Source organism: Acinonyx jubatus, chromosome F2 (assembly GCF_027475565.1).
Source record: "Acinonyx jubatus isolate Ajub_Pintada_27869175 chromosome F2, VMU_Ajub_asm_v1.0, whole genome shotgun sequence".
NCBI lineage: Eukaryota > Metazoa > Chordata > Mammalia > Carnivora > Felidae > Acinonyx > Acinonyx jubatus.
The window spans coordinates 41812410-41838484 of NC_069394.1; the positions used below are offsets into that span (position 1 = coordinate 41812410).

Here is a 26075-nt window from a genome sequence, read left to right on the forward strand (position 1 = left end):
AGGCACCCTTCAGTGTCGTAACTTTAAATAGCATCTCTACATATTGGTTCCTCTAAATTTCCAACCCAGACCTGTCCTGTGACACCAGATTTGCATCTCGACATCTCCACCAGTTTTCTAGCAATCACTTTAAATTTGACATACTCAAACTGAGCTCTGAATATTCCCCTGCTGTGATCATTACTCCTTTGCTGTCTTCTTTTTTAAATTTTCAATAAACAGCAACTCCATACTTCCAATTTCTCACACCAAAACGCTTAGAGTCATTCTTCCCTACTGTGTTTCTCTCATACTCTGCTTCCGATCTTGACTTCTAGACTCTAATTGTTCCACCTCTGCTGCCAAACCACCATGGTCTCTTTTCTGAGTTATGGTAATAGCTTCCTAATTCAGCTCAAAACCCGTCAATGGCCTCCCATTTCAGAATAAAAGCTGGAATTCTTACAATAGTCCACAGGTTTCTACCCCTGTTTTCACCCCTTTTTGGTGTTTCTTTGGCCTCATCTACTACTCTCTGAGCTCACTTTGCTCCAGCTACCACCTTCTGATTGTTCCTACCAGCCCTAAACACATTATTGCTTCAGGACCTTTGTACAAAGAGGCCTTCCCTGGCTACCCTATCTAGAGTTTCAATACCCCCCATCTCTGCTTTACTCTTCTTATGCCTTTTCACTATCTAGCACTCACTTATCTTCTTTATCATTAGGTGCAAGTAGTAGACTTTGTCATTAAAATGCAGAAAATTAAAATCATTTATGTAATAAGTTATGTTAGTATTGAGAAGTAGTTGTAATCGTTCTGACAAAAATGACAGGTATCTTTCTACACTATCTTTTTTTTTCTAGCCCACCATTATCTAATACCATAAAACACTGAAGTGAAGTAAACTAAATATTTCATGATGATAATTTTTATTAGAAAGAATAAAAAGTGAGATTGATTTCTCTTCCATAGACAATTCCTATAAAATATAAATAAGCCTTTTGAAATTTTGAAATTTACTGTTTCAAAGAAAAGTTATTTTATCTGCTGTATTCTAACTAGGACTATATTTCTTTTGGTTTATGCTCATCAGTTATAATTTTGCTGTTTGTCCTTATCTTTATTGTAGAAAATTAATCCTAACTTTTGCTGTTATGCAATTCATAACATCTTTATTTAAAACACGAATTTTGCTAAAATAAAGTCCAAAGAATTGTAACAATTTAGTATATAAAAAATGATACAGGGGCACTTGGTTAGCTCAGTTGGTAGAGCATGTGACTCTTGATCTCAGAGTCTGAATTCAAGTCCTACATTGGGCTTATAGTTCACTTAAAAATAAAATAAAATACAGGGTGCATGAGTGGCTCTGTCGTTTAAGTGTCTGGCTTTGGCTCAGGTCATGATTTCATTGTTTGTGAGTTTGAGCCCCACACTGGGCTTGTGCTGAGAGAGAGAGAGGCCTGCTTGGGATTCTCTCTCTCTCTCTCTTTCACTCTCACTCTCTCTGCCCCTCCCCACACACTCTGTCTCTCAAAATAAACTTTTATTAAAATTTTTTTTTCAATGTTTATTTTTGAGAGAGAGAGTGAGAGCAAGAGAGAGAGAGAGAGAAAGAGAGAGAGTGTGTGAGCAGGGGGAGGGGCAGAGAGAGAGGAAGACACAGAATCTGAAGCAGGCTCCAGGCTCTGAGCTGTTAGCACAGAGCCCAAAGTGGGGCTTGAACTCACAAACCAGGAGATCATGACCTGAGCTGATGTCAGGTTAATCAACTGAGCTACCCAGGCACCCCTCTCAAAATAAAAGTTTAAAATAAAATACAAAATTTCAAAAAAGAATACTAGTCTACCACAGTTAGGTAAAATTTAATATTCTCTAATTCTTTACCTATATTTTAGAGTTAAGTGTTTTCCAAAATCAGGCTAAATGATAAAAATTATTCTATTCACACATTTCTAAGTTTTTTGTTCAAACTGGAGTATTTTTGTAGATACTACAGACAGTGACATGGTTTGGAGATACTTCTACATTAAAAGGCCTATGACCTATACATGGCTTGTCACTATATTAAAAGGTGTCAGACCACTTTTAAAAGGTTAGTTTACCTATTTGGGTTAGGTACTTTAAGGGCCTATATTATTTTAACCACGTTGCTGAAGTCACTTTATTCCTAAAATGCTGCATAATTTAGGAGCTTTATGGTAAGATCAGCATATTTGCATATTATTTTTCTAAGCAGACCATCTAACTGTATGAACATATCCATGTAGGTGGTCTCAGATTTAAGATGGGTCGTCTGTTGAAAATGAGGTCTGTAGCCTCAGCACCTACAGCATGTCTGATTATAGGACATAAGTAACAAATAAACAAATATTTTTCCAACCAAATATTTTTGAATTGAACCAAACTACAAATAAAGGGAAACGCATAGAGACATGCGCAGTTAAGGTCGTCCAATCAGAGTCGGGCTGAACAAGGCGCAGCTGCAGGAAGGTGGTACGCACGCGCGGCTAGCTCGTTCGCGATAGGCTGCGCTGAGGCGGGAGCCTTAAGCTCCTCGGGTGGCGAGGTGTTTTTTGTTTACCCGAGTTTTTCTTCCCTGGATGTGCGGCTTCTATTGGGTCGTCGCCGGTGCGTCCTTGGAGGGGAAGGCTTGTGAGACTGCGGTGGTGTGTGCGCTTGTGTGGGACAAAACAGGAGAGGCGCTGGAGCAGGCCTCCGGGGAGGAGGGAAGGAAGGCGGTGGAGCGGCCGCGGCCGTCTCCTGCGGGCGGGGGGGCAGAGCGGTCTGAAGTGTAAGGGACGCCCTCGCTCTTGGCTCCGGGGTGGCTGGTGCCAAGGCCGGCGGTAGGGGTGCGTTTGTGATGGGGTGGGGGGGCGGGTAGTGTCCCAGGGAGAGTCGACTCTGGGCAGTGGTCCCCCAGCGGTCCACCTGCTTTGCTTCTGTGGGTCTTGGGTTTCTTTCCCCCAGGGCTAGTCTACATTATGTTGCACGGTATAAACCGATTAATTAATAGACGATGTCTGTAGGCACGTTTAGCGGGGCCACAAAGGAGAGGAACGACTTAAGTCACAAAGTGTAGCTGCTGCCTATGGTAGTTGGAAGGCCAAAAGCAGAAACAGCGGGTCTGTTGCTGGTTCTTGGCTGTTTTATTAACGTTGTTGTATCCTAGAGGTTTAATGGTTGCATTCTTCAAAGACTACATCATCGTTATCTAATCCATAGTGTTATCAAAATCCACATGCTCAAGTTTACACCGTTCAATTTAAATCTTATATTCTTTTCAGTAGCTCTTTGTGATGAAAACAAAATGTTACTAGCTGTTAAGCTTGTTTTCTAAGGCTTTTTACAGGTTTATTCTCTTATATTTTTAAAGATAGGGTTGTAGGGATGAACTGTTTTTATGTTTGGGGTTAAATCTGTCAGATTCGTAGGTGATTTCTGTTTTGGGTGTTTTTTAGGTTGGTACTGCTGAATATGAGACGATCTGCAGCGCCGAGTCAGTTGCAGGGGAATTCCTTCAAAAAAGTAAAATTTATACCACCAGGAAGGAGTAATCCAAGTCCAGATGAAGAGATTACAAAGATGAGTCCAGATGTAAAATTACTTCAGGTAAAAATAAAATAAATAAATAAATAAAAGAAGCATAATATAGAGAAGCATGTTTTTTTTTTTTAAACATGTCATTTAAGGAGTTAACGACACTTATCGCCTGAAGGAGTTTTTAGTGTCTCTGACAAAGTCTTCCCAAAACCTTAAAATAATGGTTTTTTTTTAAAGGTCATTTTTTTAAAGGAATGATACGCAGTTGGATCTCTAGAGTAAACTGTTAACAGTAAAAAATAACCTCTGTGAAGGAATTGTAAAAATAAATTATTGTAACCAGTGTTCTTTTTAAAATTACCATATAAGTGAAAACCTTAGGTAAGGTGATTTGAGGAGACAATGTATGTAAGTAATGATTACAGTCACTATTTTGTATGTTTCCTTTTTTCTTTTCCTTTTATTTTTTTAAGGTTTATTTATTTATTTTGAGAGGGAGAGAGCGCAAGCATGCAAGTGAGCATGGGGGAGGGGCAGACAGAGGAGGGAGAGAGAGAATGCCAAGCAGGTTCCACACCAACACCCTGGAGTCCAATGTAGGGCTCAACCCTGAGAACCTCTAGATCGTGACTGAGCCTAAATCAAGAGTCAGACGCTTAACTGACTGAGCTGCCCAGGCGCCTCTCCTTTTTTTTTAATTGCGATAAAGTATATATAACATAAAATTTGCTATTTTACCTTTTTTGTTTCTTAAAAGATTTATTTTTAGAGTGCGAGGCAGGGAGAGGGGCGGAGTGGCGGGGAGGAGAAAGAAAACGAGTATCTCAAGCGGGCTCCATCCTGGGCGAGGAGCAGGAGGCAGGGCTTGATCCCACAACCCTGGAATTTTGAGTTGAGCTGAAATCAAGAGTTGGTGCTCAACTGACCAAACCACCCAGGCCCCCCCCCCCCACTTCCCGTTTTACCATTGTTTTTAAAAGTTTATTTTGAGAGAGCACAAGTGGAGGAGGGACAGAGAGAGAGAATCCCAAGCAGGCTCCAAACTGTCAGTGCAGGGCCCAATGGGGGGGTTGGGGGGGGGAGGGGCTCAAACTCAGGAACCATGAGATCATGACCCTAGCCAAAGTCGGCTGCTTAATAGACTGAACCATCCAGGCACCCCCTATGTTACCATTTTTAAGTGTGCCAGATAAATGGCATTAATTATACTCACCCTGTTTTGCAGCCATCATCACTGTTTTCACTTGAAAACTTTTTCATTACCCCAGACAGAAACTCTGTAACCATTAAACAGTAATTCCTTATTCCCTCCTTCACCTACCCCCTTGTAAGCACTATTTATTGTACTTTCTCTCTTCATAAATTTGACTTCTAGTTACCTTATAGAAGTGGAATAATACGATATTTACCCTTTATTTCTGTCTTATTTCAGTTAGCATAATGTTTTCAAGGTTCATCCGTGTTGTAGCATGTGTCAAAACTTCATAACTTTATAAGGTTCAACAATATTTAGTTGTATGTATATACCACATTTTATTTATCCATTCATTTATTGATGGATACTTGTGTTGTTTTCACTTTTTGGCTGTTGTGAATAATGCTGCTATGAACATTGGCATACAAGTTTCTATTTGAATACCTGTGTTCATTTTTCTAGGAGTGGAATTGCTGGGTAATGAGGTAATTCTGTGTTTAATTTTTTGAGAAATTACCAAACTGTTTTCCACAACTGCTGCACCGTTTTACATTTTCATCAGCACTGTGTGAGGGTTTCCTTTTCTCCACTTCCTCAGCAACACTTGTTATTTTATTTATTTATTATTTATTTATTTGATTATAACCATCCTAGTAGGTGATGGTAGTAGGAGTGGTATTTCATTGTGGTCTTGATTTGCATTTCTCTTATGAAAAGTGGTGCTGAGCATCTTTTCATATGTTAATTGGCTCTTTGTAGATCTGATTTGGAGAAATACCTATTCAAGTTCTTTGCCTGTTTTTTTTTTTTTTTTTTTTTTTTAAGTTTTAATTTATTAGAGCCCACAAGAACAAATGGGGAGGGGCAGAGAGAGATGGGGACAGAGGATCCAAAGTGCGCTCTACACTGACAGCAGTGAGCCTGATACGGGGCTTGAACTCACTGTGAGATCATGACCTGAGCTTAAGTTGGTTGCTTAACTGATTGAGCCACCCAGGCACCCCCTTTGCCTGGTTTTTAATAGGTTGTTCTAATTTATTTTGTGTCTTTTTGTGGTTAAAAAGGTCTAATATTTTTTAAAGTTTATTTTGAGGTGGGAGGGGCAGAAAGAGAAGCAGAGAGAATCTCAAGCAGGTTCAGTGCAGAACCCGATGTGGGGCTCAATGAGATCATGACCTGAGCCTAAACCAAGAGTCAGATGCTTAACTGACTGAGCCACCCAGGTGCTCCAAAAAGTCTGCTAGTTTTTAACTTGTTTTTTGGTCTGCATGTGTTTGTTTTAGCCTACATTTCTTTCTGGACACAATGTCAGAAGAAAACATAGGTTTCTGTTTTTTAAATAAGGTTTATTTTTTTCTTTCTTTCTTTTTTTAAAAGCAGCTTTAATTAGATACAATTTACATGCCACACAGTCCCACTACTACAATTCATGGATTTTTTTTTTGTTTTTTTTTTTGTTTTTTGTTTTTGTATTTTTGAGAGAGAGACAGACAGAGCATGAGAGGGGGAGGGACAGAGAAGGAGACACAGAATCCAAAGCAGGCCTGATGCGGGGCTTGAACTCATGAACCTTGAGATCCTGACCTGAGTTGAAGTTGGCTGCTTAACCAACTGCTTGAGCCACCCAGACGCCCTGTCATTTGTCTTTACTATATTCACAGAGTTGTACAGTGATCACAGAAATCAATTTTAGAACGTTTCATCACTGGGCGCCTGGGTGACTCAGTTGCATCTGACTCTTGATTTTGGCTCAGGCCATGATCCCAGGGTCATGGGATCAAGCTCCATGTCAGGTTCCATGCTAAGTGTGCAGCTTGCTTGGGATTCTTTCTTTTTCTCCCTCTCCTGTGTGGGTGCAATCTCTTTCTCTCTAAAAAAAAAAGAGCATTTTCGTCACTCCAGAAAGAAAACTTATATATATTAACAGTCATTCTCCATTTTTCCCAAACTCTTTCAGTGCTTTGCAACCACTAATCATTTTTCCGTCTCTGTAGATTTGCCTATTAGGGACATTTCATATAAATGGAATCATACGTTCATCATACTCATTGCTTTTTGTGACTGGCTTTTTCCAGTTAGTGTAATGGTTTCCTTATCCATGTTTTAGTACGTATCAATAATTTATTTCTTTTTATTGCCAAATTTATTAGTTTTCTATTCCTGCTATAAAAAATTACAAGTTTAGTGGCTTAAAGGAACACAAATCTATTAAAGTTCTGTAGGTCAGAAGTCCAAAACAGGTCTCACTGGGCTAAGATCAAGGTGTTGGCAGGGCTGCATTAATTCTGGAAGTTTTAGGCGATAATCTATTTCCTTTGCTTTTTCTAGGTTTGATAGGCCACCTGAATTTATTTTTTGCTCCTGGCCCCCTTCTTTAATTTTCAGAGCCAGCAATGATAATTTCTGTTGCCATGTTGTTATGTCTCTGGTTCTCTCAAACTGGAATCATTTGATTAGATTGAACCACCTGGATAATCCAGGACAGTCTCCATTCCAGGAGAGATTACTTTGAGCACAGTTTACATCTGCAAAGTTCTTTTGCCTTGTAACATATTCACGGATTCTGGGGATTAGTATAAATGTCTTTGGGAAGCATTATTCTGCCTACCATACTGTATAATATTAATATTAATACACCACATTTTATTTATCTGTTCATCAGTTGACAGGCATTTGGATCGTTTCCACTTTTCAAATTATGAGTTATTGTAAGTTTTTTAATGTTTATTGTTGAGAGAGAGAGAGAGAGACAGGGTGAGTGGGGGAGGGTCAGAGAGAGAGGGAGACACAGAATCCAAAGCAGGCTCTAGGCTCTGAGCTGTCAGCACAGAGCCCAATGAGGGGCTTGAAGCCACGAGCCACAAGATCCTGATCTGAGCCAAAGTCAGACGCTTAACCAACTGAGCCATCCAGGTGCTCCTTAAATTATGAGTTATTAATAATGCTTATGAACATTTGTGTGTAAGTTTTTGTGTAGACATATGTTTTCATTTTTCTTAGTTATATTCCTAGGTTTGGAATTGCTGGATCATATGATAACTCTGTTTAATCTTTCATTAATAAACTGCCAGACTCTTTTTCAAGGTAGCTGCAGTAGTTTCATTTGTACCATCAGTGTATGAGGATTTCAGTTTCTCCACATCCCTGTCAACACTTAAGATCTTTTTGATTGTAGCCCTACTAGTGGGTGAAGTAGTATGTCATTTGTGGTTTTGATTTGTGTGTCACTGGTGGCTAAATGTTGTTGAGCATCTTTATATGTGCTTATTGGCCATTTGTGTATTTTATTTGGAGAACTGTCTGTTCAGATCCTTTGACCCTTGTAAAACTGGATTATTTGCTTTTTATTATAGAGTTGTAAGAGTTTTTTTTCTTTAAGATTTTTAATTTTTTAAGTAATCTCTACACCTAATGCGGGGCTTGAACTTACAACCCAAGATCATGAGCCTCACACTCCACTGACAGAGCCAGCCAGGTGCCACTAGAGTGTTTTTAAAAAAAATATATTCTAGCTACAGCTTCTTATCAGATACATTATTTGCAAACGTTTTCTCATTTTGTTGGTTATTCTTCACTTTTTAGATAGTATCATTTGTAGCACAGAAGTTTTTAATTTTGACTAAGTTAGATTTATCTAACTTTTTGATGTTAGTCCTTGTGATTTGGTAGTATATCTAAGAAGGTCATGAATAGTTACTCCTGTATTTTTGTTTTTTAATTTTTATTTCTTTAATGTTTATTTTTGAGAGAGAGAGAGAGAGAGAGACAGAAACCAAAGTAGGCTTCAGGCTCTGAGCAGTCATCATAGAGCCCATCGCAGGGCTTGAACTCGTGAACAGTGAGATCATGACCTGAGTCGAAGTCAGATGCTTAACTGACAGAGCCACCCAGCTGCCCCTGTATTTTGTTTTTTAAAGAACTTTTTTTTTGTTGTGCCTGGCTGGGTCAGGTGGTAGAGCATGTGACTCTTGATCTCGAAGTCGTGAGTTTGAGCCCCATGTTGGGTGTATTGATGACTTAAAATTAGAACCTAAAAAAAAAACTAATTTGTTTTTTATTGAGGTATGATTGACATACAGCATTATATCCAGGTATACAACGTAATGATATTTGTATATACTGTGAAATGATCATGATAAGTCTAGTTATCTGTCACTGCACATAGTTACAGAATTTTTTTTTCTTGTCTCTTATATTTTCTTCTAAGAGTTTTGTAGTTTTAGTTCTTACATTTTGGTCTGTGACCCATTTTGAGTTCCTTTTTGTGCATGGTATGAGATAGGGGTGCAAATTCATTCTTTTGTATGTGGATACCTCGTTGTTCCAGGATGTTAAAAAGACTTTCTTTACCCATTAATCATTTTGACACCCTTGACTTAAGGTTTAATTTTTGATGTAGTTTCTTTTTTTTTGTTTGTTTAAAAAAAATTTTTTTTTAATGTTTGTTTATTTTTGAGAGAGAGAGAGAGAGAGAGACAGAGTTCATGCAGGGAAGGGGCAGAGAGAGAAAGGGAGACTCAGAATCCAAAGCAAGCTCCAGGCTCTGAGTTGTCAGCACAGAGCCCGATGTGGGGCTGAACCCACAAACTTCAAGATCATGACCTGAGCTGAAGTCAGATGCTTAACCAGCTGAGCCACCCAGGCACCCCCTTTTTTTTTTTTTAAATGTTGTTTCTGAGGACTAATTTGAGACCAAAACCACCGATTTCCTCTTTGAATTATATCAGGAAACTAAATAGTTATTTTTTAAAACTAGGCATTTTCTCAGTAGGCATTTTTGAAATTATACAGCTATTTTAAGCAAGGCAACATGAGAACCTTTGGCAATTAACTTTACCTTAGTCTATTCCATTCCTAACTTTTGTTCTTAAAATATTTATCTTAGATTGAGTTATTCCATACTAAAAAGTACTGTTTTGGTAACCTCAGGAGTTTTTATTTGGTCTGATAAAAACAAAATCTGGAACAAATTGTCAAAATAAATGTGCTCGTGGGTGGTAATTCATTGAATAATATAGGAGTCTGAATATATACTGAGATAAGTAAATAAGTAAATGGGGAGAAGAGTAAGCTCTTCCTTAAAGTGAAATGCTAAATCATAATAGAAGTGACAGTGTTAGAAAATATAATGGATGCCATAAGTTGCTAAGAAGTAGACTTTATTTTTAAAAAAAATTTTTTAATGTTTATTCATTTTTGAGAGACAGAGACAGACCAAATGTGAGTGGGGGAGGGGCAGAGAGAGAGGGAGACACAGAATCTGAAGAGGCTGTAGGCTCTGAGCCGTTAGCATGGAGCCTGATGCAGGGCTAGAATTCATGAACTGCAAGATCATGACTTGAGCCGAAGTTGGCTGCTTAACCAACTGAGCCACCCAGGCGCCCCTAAGAAGTAGACTTTAAAAATTCTCATCACAAGAAAAATTTTTTGTAACTATGTATGGTGATGGATGTTAACTATGTTTATTGTGGTGATCAATTTGAAATATATACAAATCTTGAAGCATTCCACTCTACACTTGAAACTAATATGTTATATCTCAGTTAAGCCTCAATTAAAACAAAAGTTTAGCCGTTTCTTAAGCCAGGGCTGAAGAGAAAACTGCCTTCAGTACTCCAATTAAAGGAGCTTATTAGCATACAACAATATATACTTAAGAATGATTTGTGGGGATAAAGGAAGAATTTTAAGTTGCATGTTTATTACATGGGAACACATTTAAGCACCTACAATAATGGCAGGATTTTACTTTTTATAAAATTTTTTTAATATTTATTTTTGAGAGAGAGTGTGCATTCACGGGGGAGGGGCAGAAAGAGAGAGGGACAGAGGATCAGAAGCAGGCTCTGTGCTAACAGCAGAGAGCCTGATGTGGGGCTCAAACTCACAAACCATGAGATCATGACCTGAGCTGAAGTCAGATGCTTAACTGACTGAACTACCCAGGGACCCCAATATGACAGGATTTTAAAGGGAATTAATACATTTAATATTAGTGTGCTCTATAACAAAGAGTTTGCACATTAGTTCTTAATCCATGGAACAGAATCAATCTGTGATTCTTTTTTTTTTTTTTTTTAAGTTTATTTATTTACTTTGAGAGAGACAGAGTGAGAGAAAAAGAGAGCACCGGCAGGAGATGGGCAGAGAAAGAGAGAGAGGATGCAAAGCCAGCTCTGTGCTGTCTGATGTGGGGCTTGATCCCACGAACCATGAGATCATGACTTGAACTGAAATCAAGAGTCAGATGGTTAACTGACTGAGCCACCCTGCACCCCCAATTTGTGTAATTTCTACAACAATGTAAGGGACTGGACTGGTTAGTATGAACTCTAGAAGGAAGTTTGAGGCATGGAGAACCATAAATACCTCCTAGATATTTGGACATTGGCTAGAACGACTTTTTTTCCTCCTTACCTGCCTTGCTTTCCATAGCAGTTGTTGGCCTTAGACAGCTGTGTTTACTTGTCCATAAAAAAAAGTTCAATGAATACCCAAACTAGTGCATGAATGTTTGAGGAAATAAGATACTTAAATAGATTCAAGCATCTTCTCACAACATACTTTTTACGATGATTTTTAAAAATATTTATTTATTTTTGAGAGAGAGATAGAGTGCAAGTGGGGGAGGGGCAGAGAGAGAGGGAGACACAATCTGAACCAGGCTCCAGGCTCTGAGCTGTCAGCACAGAGCCCAATGCAGGGCTTGAACCCATGAACCGTGAGATCATGACCTGAGCCAAAGTCAGATGCTTAACTGACTTTAAAGTCAGAAACTTTAACTGAGCCACCCAGGTGCCCCTAGATGACTTTTTTTTTTTTTTAAGTTTATTTTTGAGAGAGACAAAGACAACGTGGGCTGGAGAGCAGAGAGAGAGAGGGAGAGAGATAGAATCCCAAGCAGGTTCTGTGCTGTGAACACAGAGCCCGATGCTGGGCTCAAACTCATGAAACTTTGAGATCATGACCTGAGCTGAGATCCAAGAGCCAAACACTTAACCGCTGAGCCACCCAGGTGTCCCACAACATGTTTTTAGGACTTACAAAGATTGGGCACTTGGGTGTCTCACTTGGTTAAGCGTTTGGCTCTTGATTTCGGGTCTTGGTTCGTGGGTTCAAACTGCACATTGGGCTCTGTCTTGGGCACTGGATCTTGCTTGGGATTCTCTCTCCCTCTTTCTCCTTGCCCCTCCCCTGCTTGCTTGTTCTTTTTTTCAAAAATAAATAATAAAAAAGGGAAAAATACTAACTTTTCAGGGAGACCTGGCTAATGACACCTTTATCAAATATATACTTAAGTGATGGGGCAAATCAGTAGTATGTGCCTCTTGGTATGATGAACAGTGGTATTTCTGTCCAAATTGTATAACCTGAAGCTAATCATAAGAAACATCAGACAATCCATATTGGGACATTCTACAAAATGGCCTGTACTCTTCAAAAGTGTCAAAGTCTCAAAAGACAAATAAACGTTGAGGAATTGTTCTAGATTAGAGACTATAGAACCATGCTTGCTAAATATAATATATGATCTGATATTGGCCATGGCTCAGGGAAAAAACTATAAAAGACATTATTGGGATAAGTGGCTGAATTTGAATGTGGACTGTGGGTTAGATAATAATATAGCAACGTTAAATCTTGATTTTGGTAATTTTACTGTGATTGTGGAAGAGAATGTCTTTGCTCTTTGGAAACACATCTTGAAATATTTAGAGGTAAAGGAGCACAGTGTCTCCAGCTCTATCTCAAATATAAACACACATATACACATAAAGAGAGGGAAGAAGGGAAAACAATGGAGCAAAATGTAAATAAAGGGTGAATCTGGGTAAATGCTATCAGGGATTTCCTTGTATTATTTTTGTAATGTTTCTTTAAGTTTGAAAGTATGTAAAAATAAATTTATGGCCTCTATTCATTGTTTTGACTTTGGAATCTTATAAGATAGGTTTTTTGATTGACTCTGAAACTTATTTTGATAAATATTTATAAAGATATGGCAACTATGTCTGTTATTGTGAGTTATATTTAAAAAAATTCAAACATATACTCTGGTAGGCAGAAAAATGGACCTCCAAAAACATCCATGTTTTAATTCTTGGAACCTGTGAATATGTTATCTTACATAGCTAAAGGAACTTGGACTAGGTGATTAATGTTAAAGAAGACCCTGAGGTGGGAAGGTTATCCTTGATTATCTGGGTCCGCTCAGTTTAATGACAAAGGTTCTTAAAAGTAGAAGAGGGAGACAGAAGAGAGTGTTAAAGAAATGTGGTTATGTAAGCAGGGTCAGAGAGATACAGAGTATCTGGCTTTGAAGGAGGAAGGGGACCACAATCCAGGGAATGTGGATGACTTAGAAGTTCACAAAGATGTGGCATGAAAACAGACACTCAGATCAGTGGAACAGAATAGAGAACCCAGAAATGGACCCACAAACGTATGGCCAACTAATTTTTGACAAAGCAGGAAAGAATATCCAATGGAATAAAGACCGTCTCTTCAGCAAATGGTACTGGGAAAACTGGACAGCAACATGCAGAAAAATGAACCTGGACCACTTTCTTACACCATTCACAAAGTTAAAGTCAAAATGGATGAAAGACCTAAATGTAAGATAGGAAGCCATCAAAATCCTAGAGGAGAAAACAGGCAAAAACCTCTTTGACCTCGGCAGCAGCAACTTCTTACTTGACATGCCTCCAGAGGCAAGGGAAACCAAAGCAAAACATGAACTATTGGGACCTCATCAAGATAAAAAGCTTCTGCACAATGAAGGAAGTAATCACCAAAACTAAAAGGCAACCAACGGAATGGGAGAAGATATCTGCAAATGAAGTATCATAAAGATCAGATAAAGGGTTAGAATCCAAAATCTATAAAGAACTTACGAAACTCAACACCCAAAAAACAAATAATCTAGTGAAGAAACAGGCAAAAGACATGAGTAGACACTTCTCCAAAGAAGGCATCCAGATGGCCAACTGACACATGAAAAACTGCTCAACATCACTCATCATCAGGGAAATAAATACAAATCAAAACCACAATGAGATATCACCTCACACCTGTCAGAATGGCTAACATTAACAACTCAGGCAACAACAGATGTGGGCGAGGATGCAGAGAAAGAGGAACCCTTTTGCACTGCTGGTGGGAATGCAAACTGGTGCAGCCACTCTGGAAAACAGTACGGAGGTTCCTCAAAAAATTAAAAATAGAATTACCCTACAACCCAGCAACTGCACTACTAGGTATTTATCCAAGGGATACAGGTATGCTGTTTCGAAGGGACACATGCACCCCAATGTTTATAGCAGCACTATCAACAACATCCAAAGTATGGAAAGAGCCCAAATGCCCAATGATGGATGAATGGATAAAAAGATGTGGTATATATATACAATGGAGTATTACTAGTCAATCAAAAATGAAATCTTGCCATTTGCAACTATGTGGATGGAACTAGAGGCTATTATGCTAAGTGAAATTAGTTGGAGAAAGACAAATATCATATGACTTCACTCATATGAGGACTTTAAGATACAAAACAGATGAACATAAGGGAAGGGAAGCAAAAGTAATATATAACCAGAGAGAGGGGGACAAAACATAAGAGACTTAAATATGGAGAACAATCAGAGGATTGCTAGAGGGGGTTGTGGGAGGGGGGATGGGCTAAATGGATAAGGGACATTAAGTAATCTTCTCCTGAAATCATTGTTGCACTATATGCAAACTAACTTGGATGTAAATTAAAAAACAAATTAAAAAAAAGTTTGCAAAGACAAGGAAATGTATTCTAGAACTTCAAGAAAGGGGTACATCCCTGCTGATCACCTTGATGTTAGCCTGGTGAGATTCAAGGCAGAGTTCTAACATACAGAATTGAAAAATGATAGATTTGCATTGTTTTTAAGCCACTAAATTTGTGTTAATTTGTTATAACAGCAATAGAAAACTAATACATGTACAGAAATAGAGAAAAAAATATATATAACCTTTATGCACCCATTATTTAGCTTCAATGATCATCAGTTCATGGCCAGTCTTGTTTCATTTTTACCTCTTCAGTTCCCTCCCTAGTTCCTCTTTACTCATTAATTTTGTAAAGTTTTTATTTTTAAATATTTTATTTTTAAGTAATCTCTACACTCAATATGCTGCTTGAATTTACAACCCTGAGATTAAGAGTTGCCTGCCAGGTGCCCCTTAAGTTTTTATTTTAATCACCCAATGCTTGTCATGACACGTGCACCCCTTAATCCCTATTACCTATTTCACCCATCCTCACCACCCCCACCTCTGCTCTGATAACCATAAGTTTGTTCTCTATAGTTAAGAGTCTGTTTCTTGGTTTGTCTCTTGTTCTTTTTTAATTCCCCTTTGCTCGTTTCTTCTTCTTATTATCATCATTAGCATTCTTAATTTACATCCAAGTTAGTTAACATATAGTGTAATAATGGTTTCAGGAATAGAATTTAGTGGTTCATCGCTTAACGTATAACGTCCAGTGCTCATCCCAACAAGTGCCCTCCTTAATGCCCCTTGCCCATTTAGCCCATCCCACCACCCAGACCCCTCCAACAACCCTCAGTTTGTTCTCATGGTTTGTCTCCCTCCCTGTTTTTGTATTATTTTTGTTTCCCTTCCTTTATGTTAATCTGTTTTGTATCTTAAATTCCACACATGAGTGAAGTCATACGATACTTATCTTTCTGTGACTGACTTGTTTCGCTTAGCATAATACACTCTAGTTTCATCCATGTTGCAAATGGCAAGATTTCATTCTTTTTGATCGCTGAGTAATATTCCGTTGCATATATGTACCACATCTTTAACCATTCATCAGTCAATGGATATTTGGGCTCTTTCTATACTTTGTCTATCATAGGTAGTGCTGCTATAAACATTGGGGTGCATGTGTCCCTTTGAAACAGCATACCTGTATCCCTTGGATAAATACCTAGTAGTGCAGTTGCTGGGTCATAGGGTAGTTCTATTTTTAATTTTTTGAGGAACCTCCGTACTGTTTTCCAGAGTGGCTGCACCAGTTTGCATTCCCACCAGCAGTGCAAAAGGGTTCCTCTTTCTCTGCATCCTCGCCCACATCTGTTGTTGCCTGAGTTGTTAATGTTAGCCATTCTGACAGGTGTGAGGTGATATCTCATTGTGGCTTTGATTTGTATTTCCCTGATGATGAGTGATGTTGAGCAGTTTTTCATGTGTCTGTTAGTCATTTGGATGTCTTCTTTGGAGAAGACCTGTTTTTGCCCATTTCTTCACTGGATTATTTCTGTTTTGGGTGTTGAGTTTCATAAGTTCTTTATAGATTTTGGGTACTAATCCTTTATCTGATACTTCATTTGCAGATATCTTCTCCCATTCCATTGGTTGCCTTTTAGTTTTGCTGATTATTTCCTTCACTGTGCAGAAGCTTTTTATCTTTTTTTTTTAAATCTTTATTTTTTACTTTTAAGAGAGAGAGAGACAGAGTGCAAGCAGGGGAGGAACAGAGAGAGAGGGAGACACAGAATCGGAAGCAGGCTCCAGCCTCTCAGCTGTCAGCACAGAGCCTGACATGGGCTTGAACTCACAAACCGTGAGATCATGACCTGAGCCAAAGTCAGACGCTTATCCAACTGAGCTAGCCAGGTGCCCTGAAGCTTTTTTATCTTGATGTGGTCCCAATAGTTCATTTTTGCTTTGGTTTCCCTTGCCTCTGGAGGCATGTCAAGTAAGATGTTGCTGCTGTCAAGGTCAAAGAGGTTTTTGCCTGTTTTCTCCTCTAGGATTTTGATGGCTTCCTGTCTTACATTTAAGTCTTTCATCCGTTTCGAGATTATTTTTGTGCATGGTGTAGGAAAATGATCCAGCTTCATTTTTCTGCATGTCACTGTCCATTTTCCCAGCACCAGTTGCTGAAGAAATGGTCTTTATTCCATTGGATATTCTTTCCTGCTTTGTCAAAGATTAGTTGGCCATACGTTTGTGGGTCCATTTCTGGGTTCTCTATTTTGGGTTCTCCATTGATTTTTGTGTCTGTGTGTTAGTACCATATACCGTCTTGATGATTACAGCTTTGTAATACAGCTTGAAGTCTGGGATTGTGATGCCTTCAGCTGTGGTTTCCTTTTTCAGGATTGCTTTGGCTCTTCGTGTCTTTTCGGGTTCCATATGAATTTTAAGATTGTTTATTCTAGCTCTGTGAAGAATGCTGATGTTATTTTTGATAGGGATTGCATTGACTATGTAGATTGCTTTGGGTAGTGTTGACATTTTAACAATATTTGTTCTTCAATACATGAGCATGGAATGTTTTTCCATTTTTTTGTGTCATCTTCAATTTTTTTCATAAACTTTAGATTTTTTACGTCTTTGTTTAGGGTTATTCCTAGGTATTTTATGGTTTTTGGTGCATTATTTGTTTTGTTTCTTAAGTTCCACATATGAGTGAAATCATGTGGTATTTGTCTTTCTCTGACTTATTTCACTTAGCATTATACTCTTTATCTCCATCCATGTTGTTGCAAATGGCAAGATTTCATTCTTTTTTTAAGGCTGAATAATATTCCTCTGTGTGTGTGTGTGTGTGTGTGTGTGTGTGTCTGTTTGTGTGTGTGTATGTGCGTGTACACACCACACTTTCTTTATCCATTCATCATTTGATGGACACTTGGGATGCTTCCGTATCTTGGCCATTGTAAATAATGCTGCTATAAATGTAGGGATGCATAATACTTTGAATTAGTGTTTTTGCATCCTGGGCTGGTTCACCCCCTCCTTAGGCAACCTAGTGGTCCCCCGCTCCCAGGAGGTCACCATATTGATGCCGAACTTAGTGCACACACCCAATTGGAATAGCGTGCTACAGCCCAGAATTCCTGGGCTCAAGCAATCCTCCTGCTTCAGCCTGAGTAGCTGAGACTACAGGTGCATGCCACCACACCTGGCTGAATTAGTGTTTTTGTATTCTTTGGGTAAATACCTAGTAGTGTAATTACTGGATCATAGGATAGTTCTATTTTTAACTTTCTGAGGAACTTCCATACTGTTTTCCACAGTTGCTGCAGCAGTTTGCATTCCACCAATAATACATGAGGGTTCCTGTTTCTCGATATCCTCACCAGCATCTGTTGTTTCCTGTGTTGTTGATTGTGTAGCCATTGTGACAGGTGTGAGGTGATGCCTTATTGTAGTTTTGATTTGCATTTCCCTGATGATGAGTGATGTTGAGCATCTTTTCATGTGTATGTTGGCTATTTGTATGTCTTTGCAGAAGTTTTTATTCATGTCTTCTGTCCATTTTTGATTGGATTATTTGTTTTGGGTGTATTGTATAAGTTTTTTTTAAATATATTTTAGATACTAACCCTTTATTTGATATAGCATTTGCAAATATCTTCTCATATTCTGTAGGTTACCCTTTAGTTTTGTTGATTGTTTCCTTTGCTGTGTAAGAAGCTTTTTACTTTGATGTAGTCCCAGTAGTTTATTTTTGCTTTTGTCTCCCTTGCCTCAGGGGACCTATCTAGAAAAAAGTTGCTACAGCCAGTGTCAGAGAAACTACCATCTGTGCTCTCTCTTCTAGCATTTTTATGGTTTTAGGTCTCACATTTAGGTCTTTAATCCATTTTGAATTTATTTTTGTGTATGGTGTAAGAAGGTGGTCCAGTTTCATTGTTTTGCATGGAGCTGTCCAGTTTTCCCAGCACCATTTGCTGAAGAGACTGCCTTTTTTCCATTGGATATTCTTTCCTGCTTTGTCGAAGATTAATTGACCATATAATTGTGAGTTTGTTTTTGGGTTTTGTATTCTGTTCTATGAACTATGTGTCTATTTTTGTGGCAGTACTATATTCTTTTCATTACTACAGTTTTGTAATATAACTTGAGGTCTGGAATTGTGATCCCTCCAGCTCTGATTTTTCAGGGTTGCTTTGTGTATTTGGAGTCCATATAAATTTTAGGATTGTTTGTTCTAGTAATGTGAAAAATGCTGGTGGTAATTTTGTTTTTTTTAAAACAAAAATTTTGAGAGAGAGAGAGAGGCATGTTTGTGTGTGAGAGGGGCAGAGAGAGAGGGAGAGAGAGACAGTCCTAAGTAGGCCCCACACTGTCAGCACAGAGCCCCATGTGGGGCTTGAATTCATGAACTGTGAGATCATGACCTAAGTGGAAATCAAGAATCGGCCACTTAACTTACTGAGCCATCCAGGCTCCTCTGGTGGTATTTTGATTGAGATTGCCTTAAATGTGTGGATTGCTTTGGGTAGTATAGACATTTGAACAATATTTGTTCTTCTAATCCATGAGCATGGAATGTCTTTCCATTTCTTTGTGTTATCTTCAGTTTCTTTCATCAGTGTTCATAATTTTCAGAGTATAGGTCTTTTACCTCTTACCTTTTACCTTTGGTTAGGTTTATTCCTAGGTGTCTTATTATTTTCGGTGCAATCTACTCATTTTGATGCAAATCCCAGGAATATCTTTTCATTTGTAAACAGTTCAGTATTTGTCTCTGTAACCAACACAGTGACAGTACCATTATCCCACATAAAAATGGAGAATATTTAAGTATTGATTTTAATATTGAGAAATTTGGCAAGAAAAAAACACAGTTGATTCTGAGAATGGCTTGTTATGACATGTTTAAAAACTCTTCTGATACATTGTTTACACTATAATTATAAGCATAATTTTCATTTTATTATGTCTATAGCTTTTATAACATAATTAAAAGTTTAATAGTTTAGTAGACAGTAAAATTGGATTTTTAATTTATTTTAAAATGCCTATTTCCTTTTAAGATATAGAGAAGTTGGTAGTTCATATTTTAAATTAGGAATTTATTATATAAAAATATGGAAAATTAGATTTAATTTCTGCATAAAATACATATTTTCTTCTTTTAGGTTGCTGCAAATAAGAATACCTTTCTCCAGTTACAAAATAATACCCAAATATGCAGTTTAAATCTGCCTACTGATGGAAGTGCTAGAGAAATTAATCATGGGCATAATTACAATGGAAAACACTGTCTTAAAGCATCTGTAATGGCAACATTAGATCCACCTCACACAGGTAAGACTGCTTTTTATCGATTAGGTTTACACTTGACCAGTTGTAGTACAGTATTATTTAAGTTGACTATTTTCAAAATTGAATGTTCTATTTGAAAAGTGTTGAAATACCCCTAGGTTCTTGGCAATTTGTTTTTTTGTTGCCACAATTTCTTTTTTCAGTCTTTTTTTAAATTTTTTTTTATTTTGAGAGAGAGCATGTGCAGGAGAGTGAGAATCCTAAGCAGGCTCCACACTGTCAGTGAAGAGCCCGATGTGGGGCTTGAACCCATGAACCATGAGATCACAACCTAAGCCAAATCCAAGAGTCAGATGCTTAACCAACTGAGCTACCCAGGCACCCTATGTTGTCATAATTTCTTTAATTATTGGATTGATAACCATGTAATTCAAATCTTGTACTTTATAGTAGGTATCTAAGACTGTTAATTGTAAACTTGTTGGTCAAACATGGTCTTTTCCTCAAGTACCAAAATAAATTGTTTATTTAAAAAAAAATTTTTTTTTTTTAACGTTTATTTATTTTTGAGACAGGGAGAGACAGAGCATGAACAGGGGAGGGTCAGAGAGAGGGAGACACAGAATATGAAGCAGGCTTCAGGCTCTGAGCTGTCAGCACAGAGCCCGACGCGAGGCTAGAACTCATGGACCGCAAGATCATGACCTGAGCCGAAGTCGGCCGCCTAACTGACTGAGCCACCCAGGCGCCCCAATAAATTCTGTTTAAAGGTTTGATTAAATTTTTTTTTTAAAAACCATGTTGGGGCACGTGGCTAGCTCAGTAGGTAGAGTATACAACTCTTTATCTCAGGGTCATGAGTTCAAGCCCCATGTTGAGCATGGAGCCTACTTTAAAAAAAATTAAAAAAATTTTAAAACCATGTTAACAGTGCTAAGTTGGAGAGGTGAACTTGAAATGAATAAAATTGTTAATTCGTAATAGTCCATAGAGTACCTCCAAATCAGATTTGTATTATGAGGGTATGTAATTGAAGGAGAACCAAGGATTTAACAGATGCTCCCTCCCTGCATTGTTGAATTGGGTTAAAATAATGATTATGTTTCTTTTTGTACCTGTCAGAGATTAATATTCTACAAGTAATTAAAAGAATAGAGTTGTATACTAGTGTTTATTTGACCTTGTGAAAGACAACATTAAGACTACATTTTTCCAAATGACATTTTATTCATTTTTTGCTTGAATAAACAGATTCAGGGAGAGAGCCCCATCTGCTGGTCTATAGGAGAGTAATTGTCATTCTCAAGATACCAGTGCTAATCAATAAGATTCCTTAAGCACTTAACCCTTTTTGAAGGAACTTCTTGAGCTTTGTGATGATTAGTACATTTACCTCTGAATGGGTTAGTTTCTTCTTGTGGGACAAAGGAATTCTGTGTCTTCCTAACTGGCTAGGATCTTCAGTTTCATTTATGTGCTCCTTGTAACTTTTCAAAAGCTGTTACTGGAGTCAAGACAAAGTTGAAAAGGGCTTTTGGAGCTGGATCTAGGGATCTGAAATCCCTAGAGACAGCTCTGGCTATGGCACTTTAGCTGCTGTGCTGTCTCACTGATTTAGTCTCTCCTTCTTTTTTCCTTTTCTCCCTTCCTCTTATTTTCCTTCCATCTTTGTTAAGTGGATATCCTGTTTTCCCAGGTTTTCTTCTCTACTGTCAAGCTGGTGGCAGATAACGATCCATGTATGCCTCTTTCTTTTCTATTACGGTAGCTAATCTTCACCAGAGAGTGATATTTAGACTCTGTAATACATTCTGTGTTACCGATTTGCTGCTTTATTTTTGTTCTGTAGTTTCTCACTCTCTAACCTGCTAAATATTAGGAGGGAGTTAAGAGTTAAGATAAATTGAAGAGGGAGTTAATTTACTCAACCCTTAATCCCTTAATCCCTTCTCTGATTTGGTACATTCACTGGACTGGGGAACCTTTGCCAACCTCCTGACACCCTCCTGCCTCTCATTCGGAGAGAGGTTAATTGGGGAAAAGAGCATTGTGAGAAACATCTTGCTTTCTGTGGTGAATTACTAGAGAAGGATGTTGTGTGAGGAGAAGTATGGAGATGAGAGATCCATGTAGTATACATTCACCTTTTCACATCTTTTTAATCCTACACATAATCCACCTTGAAGTACGGTCCAAATCTGTTTGTCCCAGTTAAAATATGTTGTCATTTTCCCCTATCACTTTTTATTTTGAAAAATTTCCTATATGTAGAGAAGTTGAAAGAATAATTATTATCCTAAATTCTGCATTTGTTAATCTTTTGCTTCTCCCTCCCTTATATGTCCCTTTTTTTTCTGGATCATTTGAAAATAAGTTGCAGATGTCATGCCACATCATCTCTAAATACTTCAGCTTATATTTCTTAAAATTTCTTAGTAGTAATTCATAATATTTAATATATACTTCATCATTAATATCATTTTTGCATAAGCTGATTTAAGTTTGGTTTCTTTCTCAACTGAAAGTTCCCTGATGAGTATACTTTCACTCCACTGAACTTCACTGAGCGCTTCAGGTCTCTTTATAAACCCTGTTCCTTTGCAGATAATAGTCCCTATGTGAGAAAGAAGATGTAGATCTACCATAATGACTTCACCTATGGCTCAGGGTATGTGCCTTATTTGGAGATGTGCTAGAAGCGCCCACTCTGTCTTAAAAAAATTATTTTATTCATTCATTCATTCATTCATTTATTATTTTTGTCTGCTGCCTCTGCTGTTTGCCTAGTCTTGAGAAAATTAAAGCCTGGAAGAGGGGAAATATATAATGGGTTGAATTGTGTTCCCTAAAAAGATGTCTTTAAGTCGTAACCTATGGTACCTGCGAATGTGACCTTATGTGGAAATAGGGTCTTTGCAGTTGTAATCAACTTAAGATGAGGTCATAACTGTGTTAGGCCCTAAATCACAAAGCTGGTGTCCTTGTGAGGAGAGAGAGACACAGAAACACAGAGGGAAAGACCACATGATGACGAAGGCGGAGATTGGAGTAGCTGCAAGCCAAGGAGCACCAAGGATTGTTGGCAACCACCAGAAGCTTTCTAGAAAGTGGCAAGGAAGGATTCTCCCCTAAAATCTTCAGAGAGCAAAAGGCTTTGCTGACACCTTAATTTTGAACATCTGGTCTCCAGATTTTGAGAGAATAAATTCTGTTGTTTAAGCCACCTAGTTTTTGGTACTTTGTTATGGCAGTCTTCAAAAATTAATATAGGAAGTTCTAGACCTCCTGATATTCAGAACTGTATTTACTTTCTTCAGAAACCGAGAAATTGTTTCATTCTTTCTGATTCCTTCTCATTCTGATGAACTATAAGGTGAGACTTACTTCTCCCTCAAACTGTTCAACCACACTATCTTGTGTTGTATGTATTTACCTGACCCTGTTTCACCTAAGGCAAGAACTTTCTCTTCAGGTTTTAAAACAAAAATTTTTAAGTTTATTTATTTGAGAGAGAATGAGCACAAGCGGGGGGGAGCAGAGGGGAGAGAGAGAATCCCAAGCAGGCTCCACGCCATCAGTGCACAACTTGATGTGGGGCTTGAATTCACAAACCCGTGAGATCATGACCTAAGCCGAGATCAAGAGTCGGATGCCCAACTGACTCTGTTACCCAGGCACCCCTGTTGCACCCCTGTTGTTCAGGTTTTAAATCAAATAGTATGAATTCAAAAACAATTTATGACTGAATGAAAGGATCTTAGAAAACTTGTAGTTAAGTCCTTTGGGTAAGTCTTTTGGCTTTGAAATGCTTCAGAGAAGTCCAGTAGTCAAGAAGAAGCTACTGGAACATTATAGTTTTCAGGGTTTGGTGATATTTGAGAGAACAGTTCCAAAAAGTGGAACAAAAGTCATATTGTAGTAGGTAACTAATGAGTGGAAACAGGCAAATTAAGTTAATATAAGTAAATGAAGTATGTAAAAATAAATTTGGTTGTGAAGGGAAGGAATAGTATCCTGAGAGAGAGCAGGGTACCAGGAGGTGGTAGTTGTTGTTTTTTGTTGTTGTTGTTTTTGAGATTTTATGTTTTAAGTAATCTCTACATCCAACATGGGGCTTGAATCCACAACCCCGAGATCCAAAGTTGCACACTTGGGTCCCCTGGGTGGCTCAGTTGGTTAAGTGTCCGACTCTCGGTTTTGGCTCAGTTCATGATCTCATGTTTTCTTTTAGTTCCAACCCCGTGTTGGGCTCTGCACTGACAGTGTGGAGCCTGCTTGGGCTTGTCTCTCTCCCTCTCTCTCCCTCTCTCTCCCTCTCTCTCCCTCTCTCTCCCTCTCTCTCCCTCTCTCTCCCTCTCTCTCTGACCCTCCCCTGCTCACGCTGTCTCTGTCTCAGAATAAATAAACTTAAAAAAAAAAAGTTGCACTCTCTAATGACTGAGCCAATCTTGTTTAAAAGTAGTATGGTATAGGCTGTCAGGAATGAGGTAGTGAAGAGGGGAAGATTAAGGATATAAAAAGGGAGTGATAAAATCTTTTTCTGGTGTAGATATTAGATAAGTATTTTTCAGTTGGGTTTGAAGTCCCTGGAGATGGTTGGGTGTATTCTCAGGTGTTTATAAATTCTTAGAGAAGCTTAGAATTTTGTATTTTCTTTTAACTGATATGAATAAATGCATGTAAGCATATGCTGGATCTTTTAGATGGCCACCTTATATAATTATTATAAGTTTTCATGTCTTCAAATGAGAAGAGGGCTGAACAGAATGTGTTAGTGGTCTACTCCTACCAAATGCAGTTTTTATATATTCACTTAAGATGGTCTAACAATTGACCCATTGTATATCTTGTTGAAAAGAAAACTTGTTGAAAATAACCTGTGCCAAATCTGTTGGTATTATATTTATGTCATGAATAACGGTTTAATTTCAGTAAGGTATCACTGTCATATTAAATTAATGTGATTTTTAATTTTATTGGTTTTATATTTAGTTTATAAATGTTTAATTTTTTATTGTAATAAAATATGCATAACATAGAATTCACCATTTTAACTATTTAAAGTGTACAACTGAGTGGCATTTAGCATATTTACAATGTTTGCAACAGTCACCACTATCTAATTCCAGTTTCATGATGCTAAAAGAAAACCCAGACCAATTAAGCAATCAGTTCTCCACTCCCCACTTCTACATAGCCCCTGGCAACCACCAGTCTGCTTCCTGTCTCTATGGATTTGCCTGTTTTGGATATTTCATATGAATAGAATTATAAAATGTAGTTCTTCATGACTTAAAACAACAAGTAATGCATCACATGGTAAGGAATTTAGAAGGCCTGAAGAATATAATAAAAAAAACTCCCTTCCCTGATCTGTAGCCATCTAGTTCTCTAGAGGCAAACTAGTTTTCAATTTTAGGGTGTCTTTTTGGAGATATTCTATACATTTTGAATCATATTTGTGTGTATATATTCTCCCCATACAAATGATTGTTCACCTGCTGCAATGTTCTATACATTGCATTTTTACTGTAACAGTATATCTTAGAAATCTTTTTGTCAGTACATTTAGAACTACCTTATGCTGTTTATTTTATTTTTTATTTATTTTTATTTTTCAAATATAATTTATTGTCAAGTTGGTTAACATACTGTGTATAGTGTGCTCTTGGTTTTGGGCGCAGATTCCCTTGATTCATTGCTTACATACAACAACCAGTGCTCATCCCAACAAGTGTCCTCCTCAATGCCCACCACCCATTTTCCCCTCTTCTACAATTCCTCTACCTTATGCTTTCAAAAAAAATTTTTTTAATGTTTATTTATTTTTGAGAGAGAGAGAGAGAGAGAGAGCCAGTGGGAGAGGGGCAGAGAGTGGGAGATGCAGAATCCAAAGCAAGCCCCAGGCTCTGAGCTGTCAGCACAGAGCCTGATGTTGGGCCTGAACCCCACAAACATGAGATCATGACCTGAGCCACCCGGGTGCCCCTGAAAGTTACCAATATTTCATTGTATGGGTATGCCAAATATACTTAACTAGTGCTTTATTAAAGGATATTTATGTTATTTGAGGTCTTTTGTTACAAGCAAAGCTACAACTAATGTCTGTATATTACATACATATGTGAGGATATGTCCATAAATATCCATTTATCCATAGGATAAATACCTTGGAGTAGGGTGCTGGTTTCAAGGTATGTGCATTAACATTTTGATGGATAATAGTCAATTACCCTCTGCAGAGGTTAGATGTTTATCCTTCTACCAGCAATGAGCAATGCATATATCATTTATTGTGATGCTTAATCTG

The 26075-nt window shown here is 38.0% G+C and overlaps 1 protein-coding gene across 3 annotated transcripts in view; it reads left to right on the top strand.

Moving 5' to 3' along the window:
- Positions 1-2456: 2456 nt before the first annotated feature.
- The window catches only part of RAD54B (RAD54 homolog B), a 118818-nt gene continuing 95199 nt past the window's right edge, over positions 2457-26075 (top strand). Inside the window, exons 1-3 of one of the 3 annotated variants that reach the window (XM_027064219.2) lie at positions 2457-2613; positions 3444-3594; positions 19639-19807. In XM_027064219.2, coding sequence (XP_026920020.1) covers positions 3460-3594; positions 19639-19807 — 304 coding nt within the window. In that variant the 5' untranslated portion in view covers positions 2457-2613; positions 3444-3459. Of the gene's footprint in view, positions 2614-3443; positions 3595-19638; positions 19808-22369; positions 22434-26075 lie in introns of those variants that run through there. The other 2 variants (XM_015072171.3, XM_027064218.2) reach the window with 2 other exon arrangements.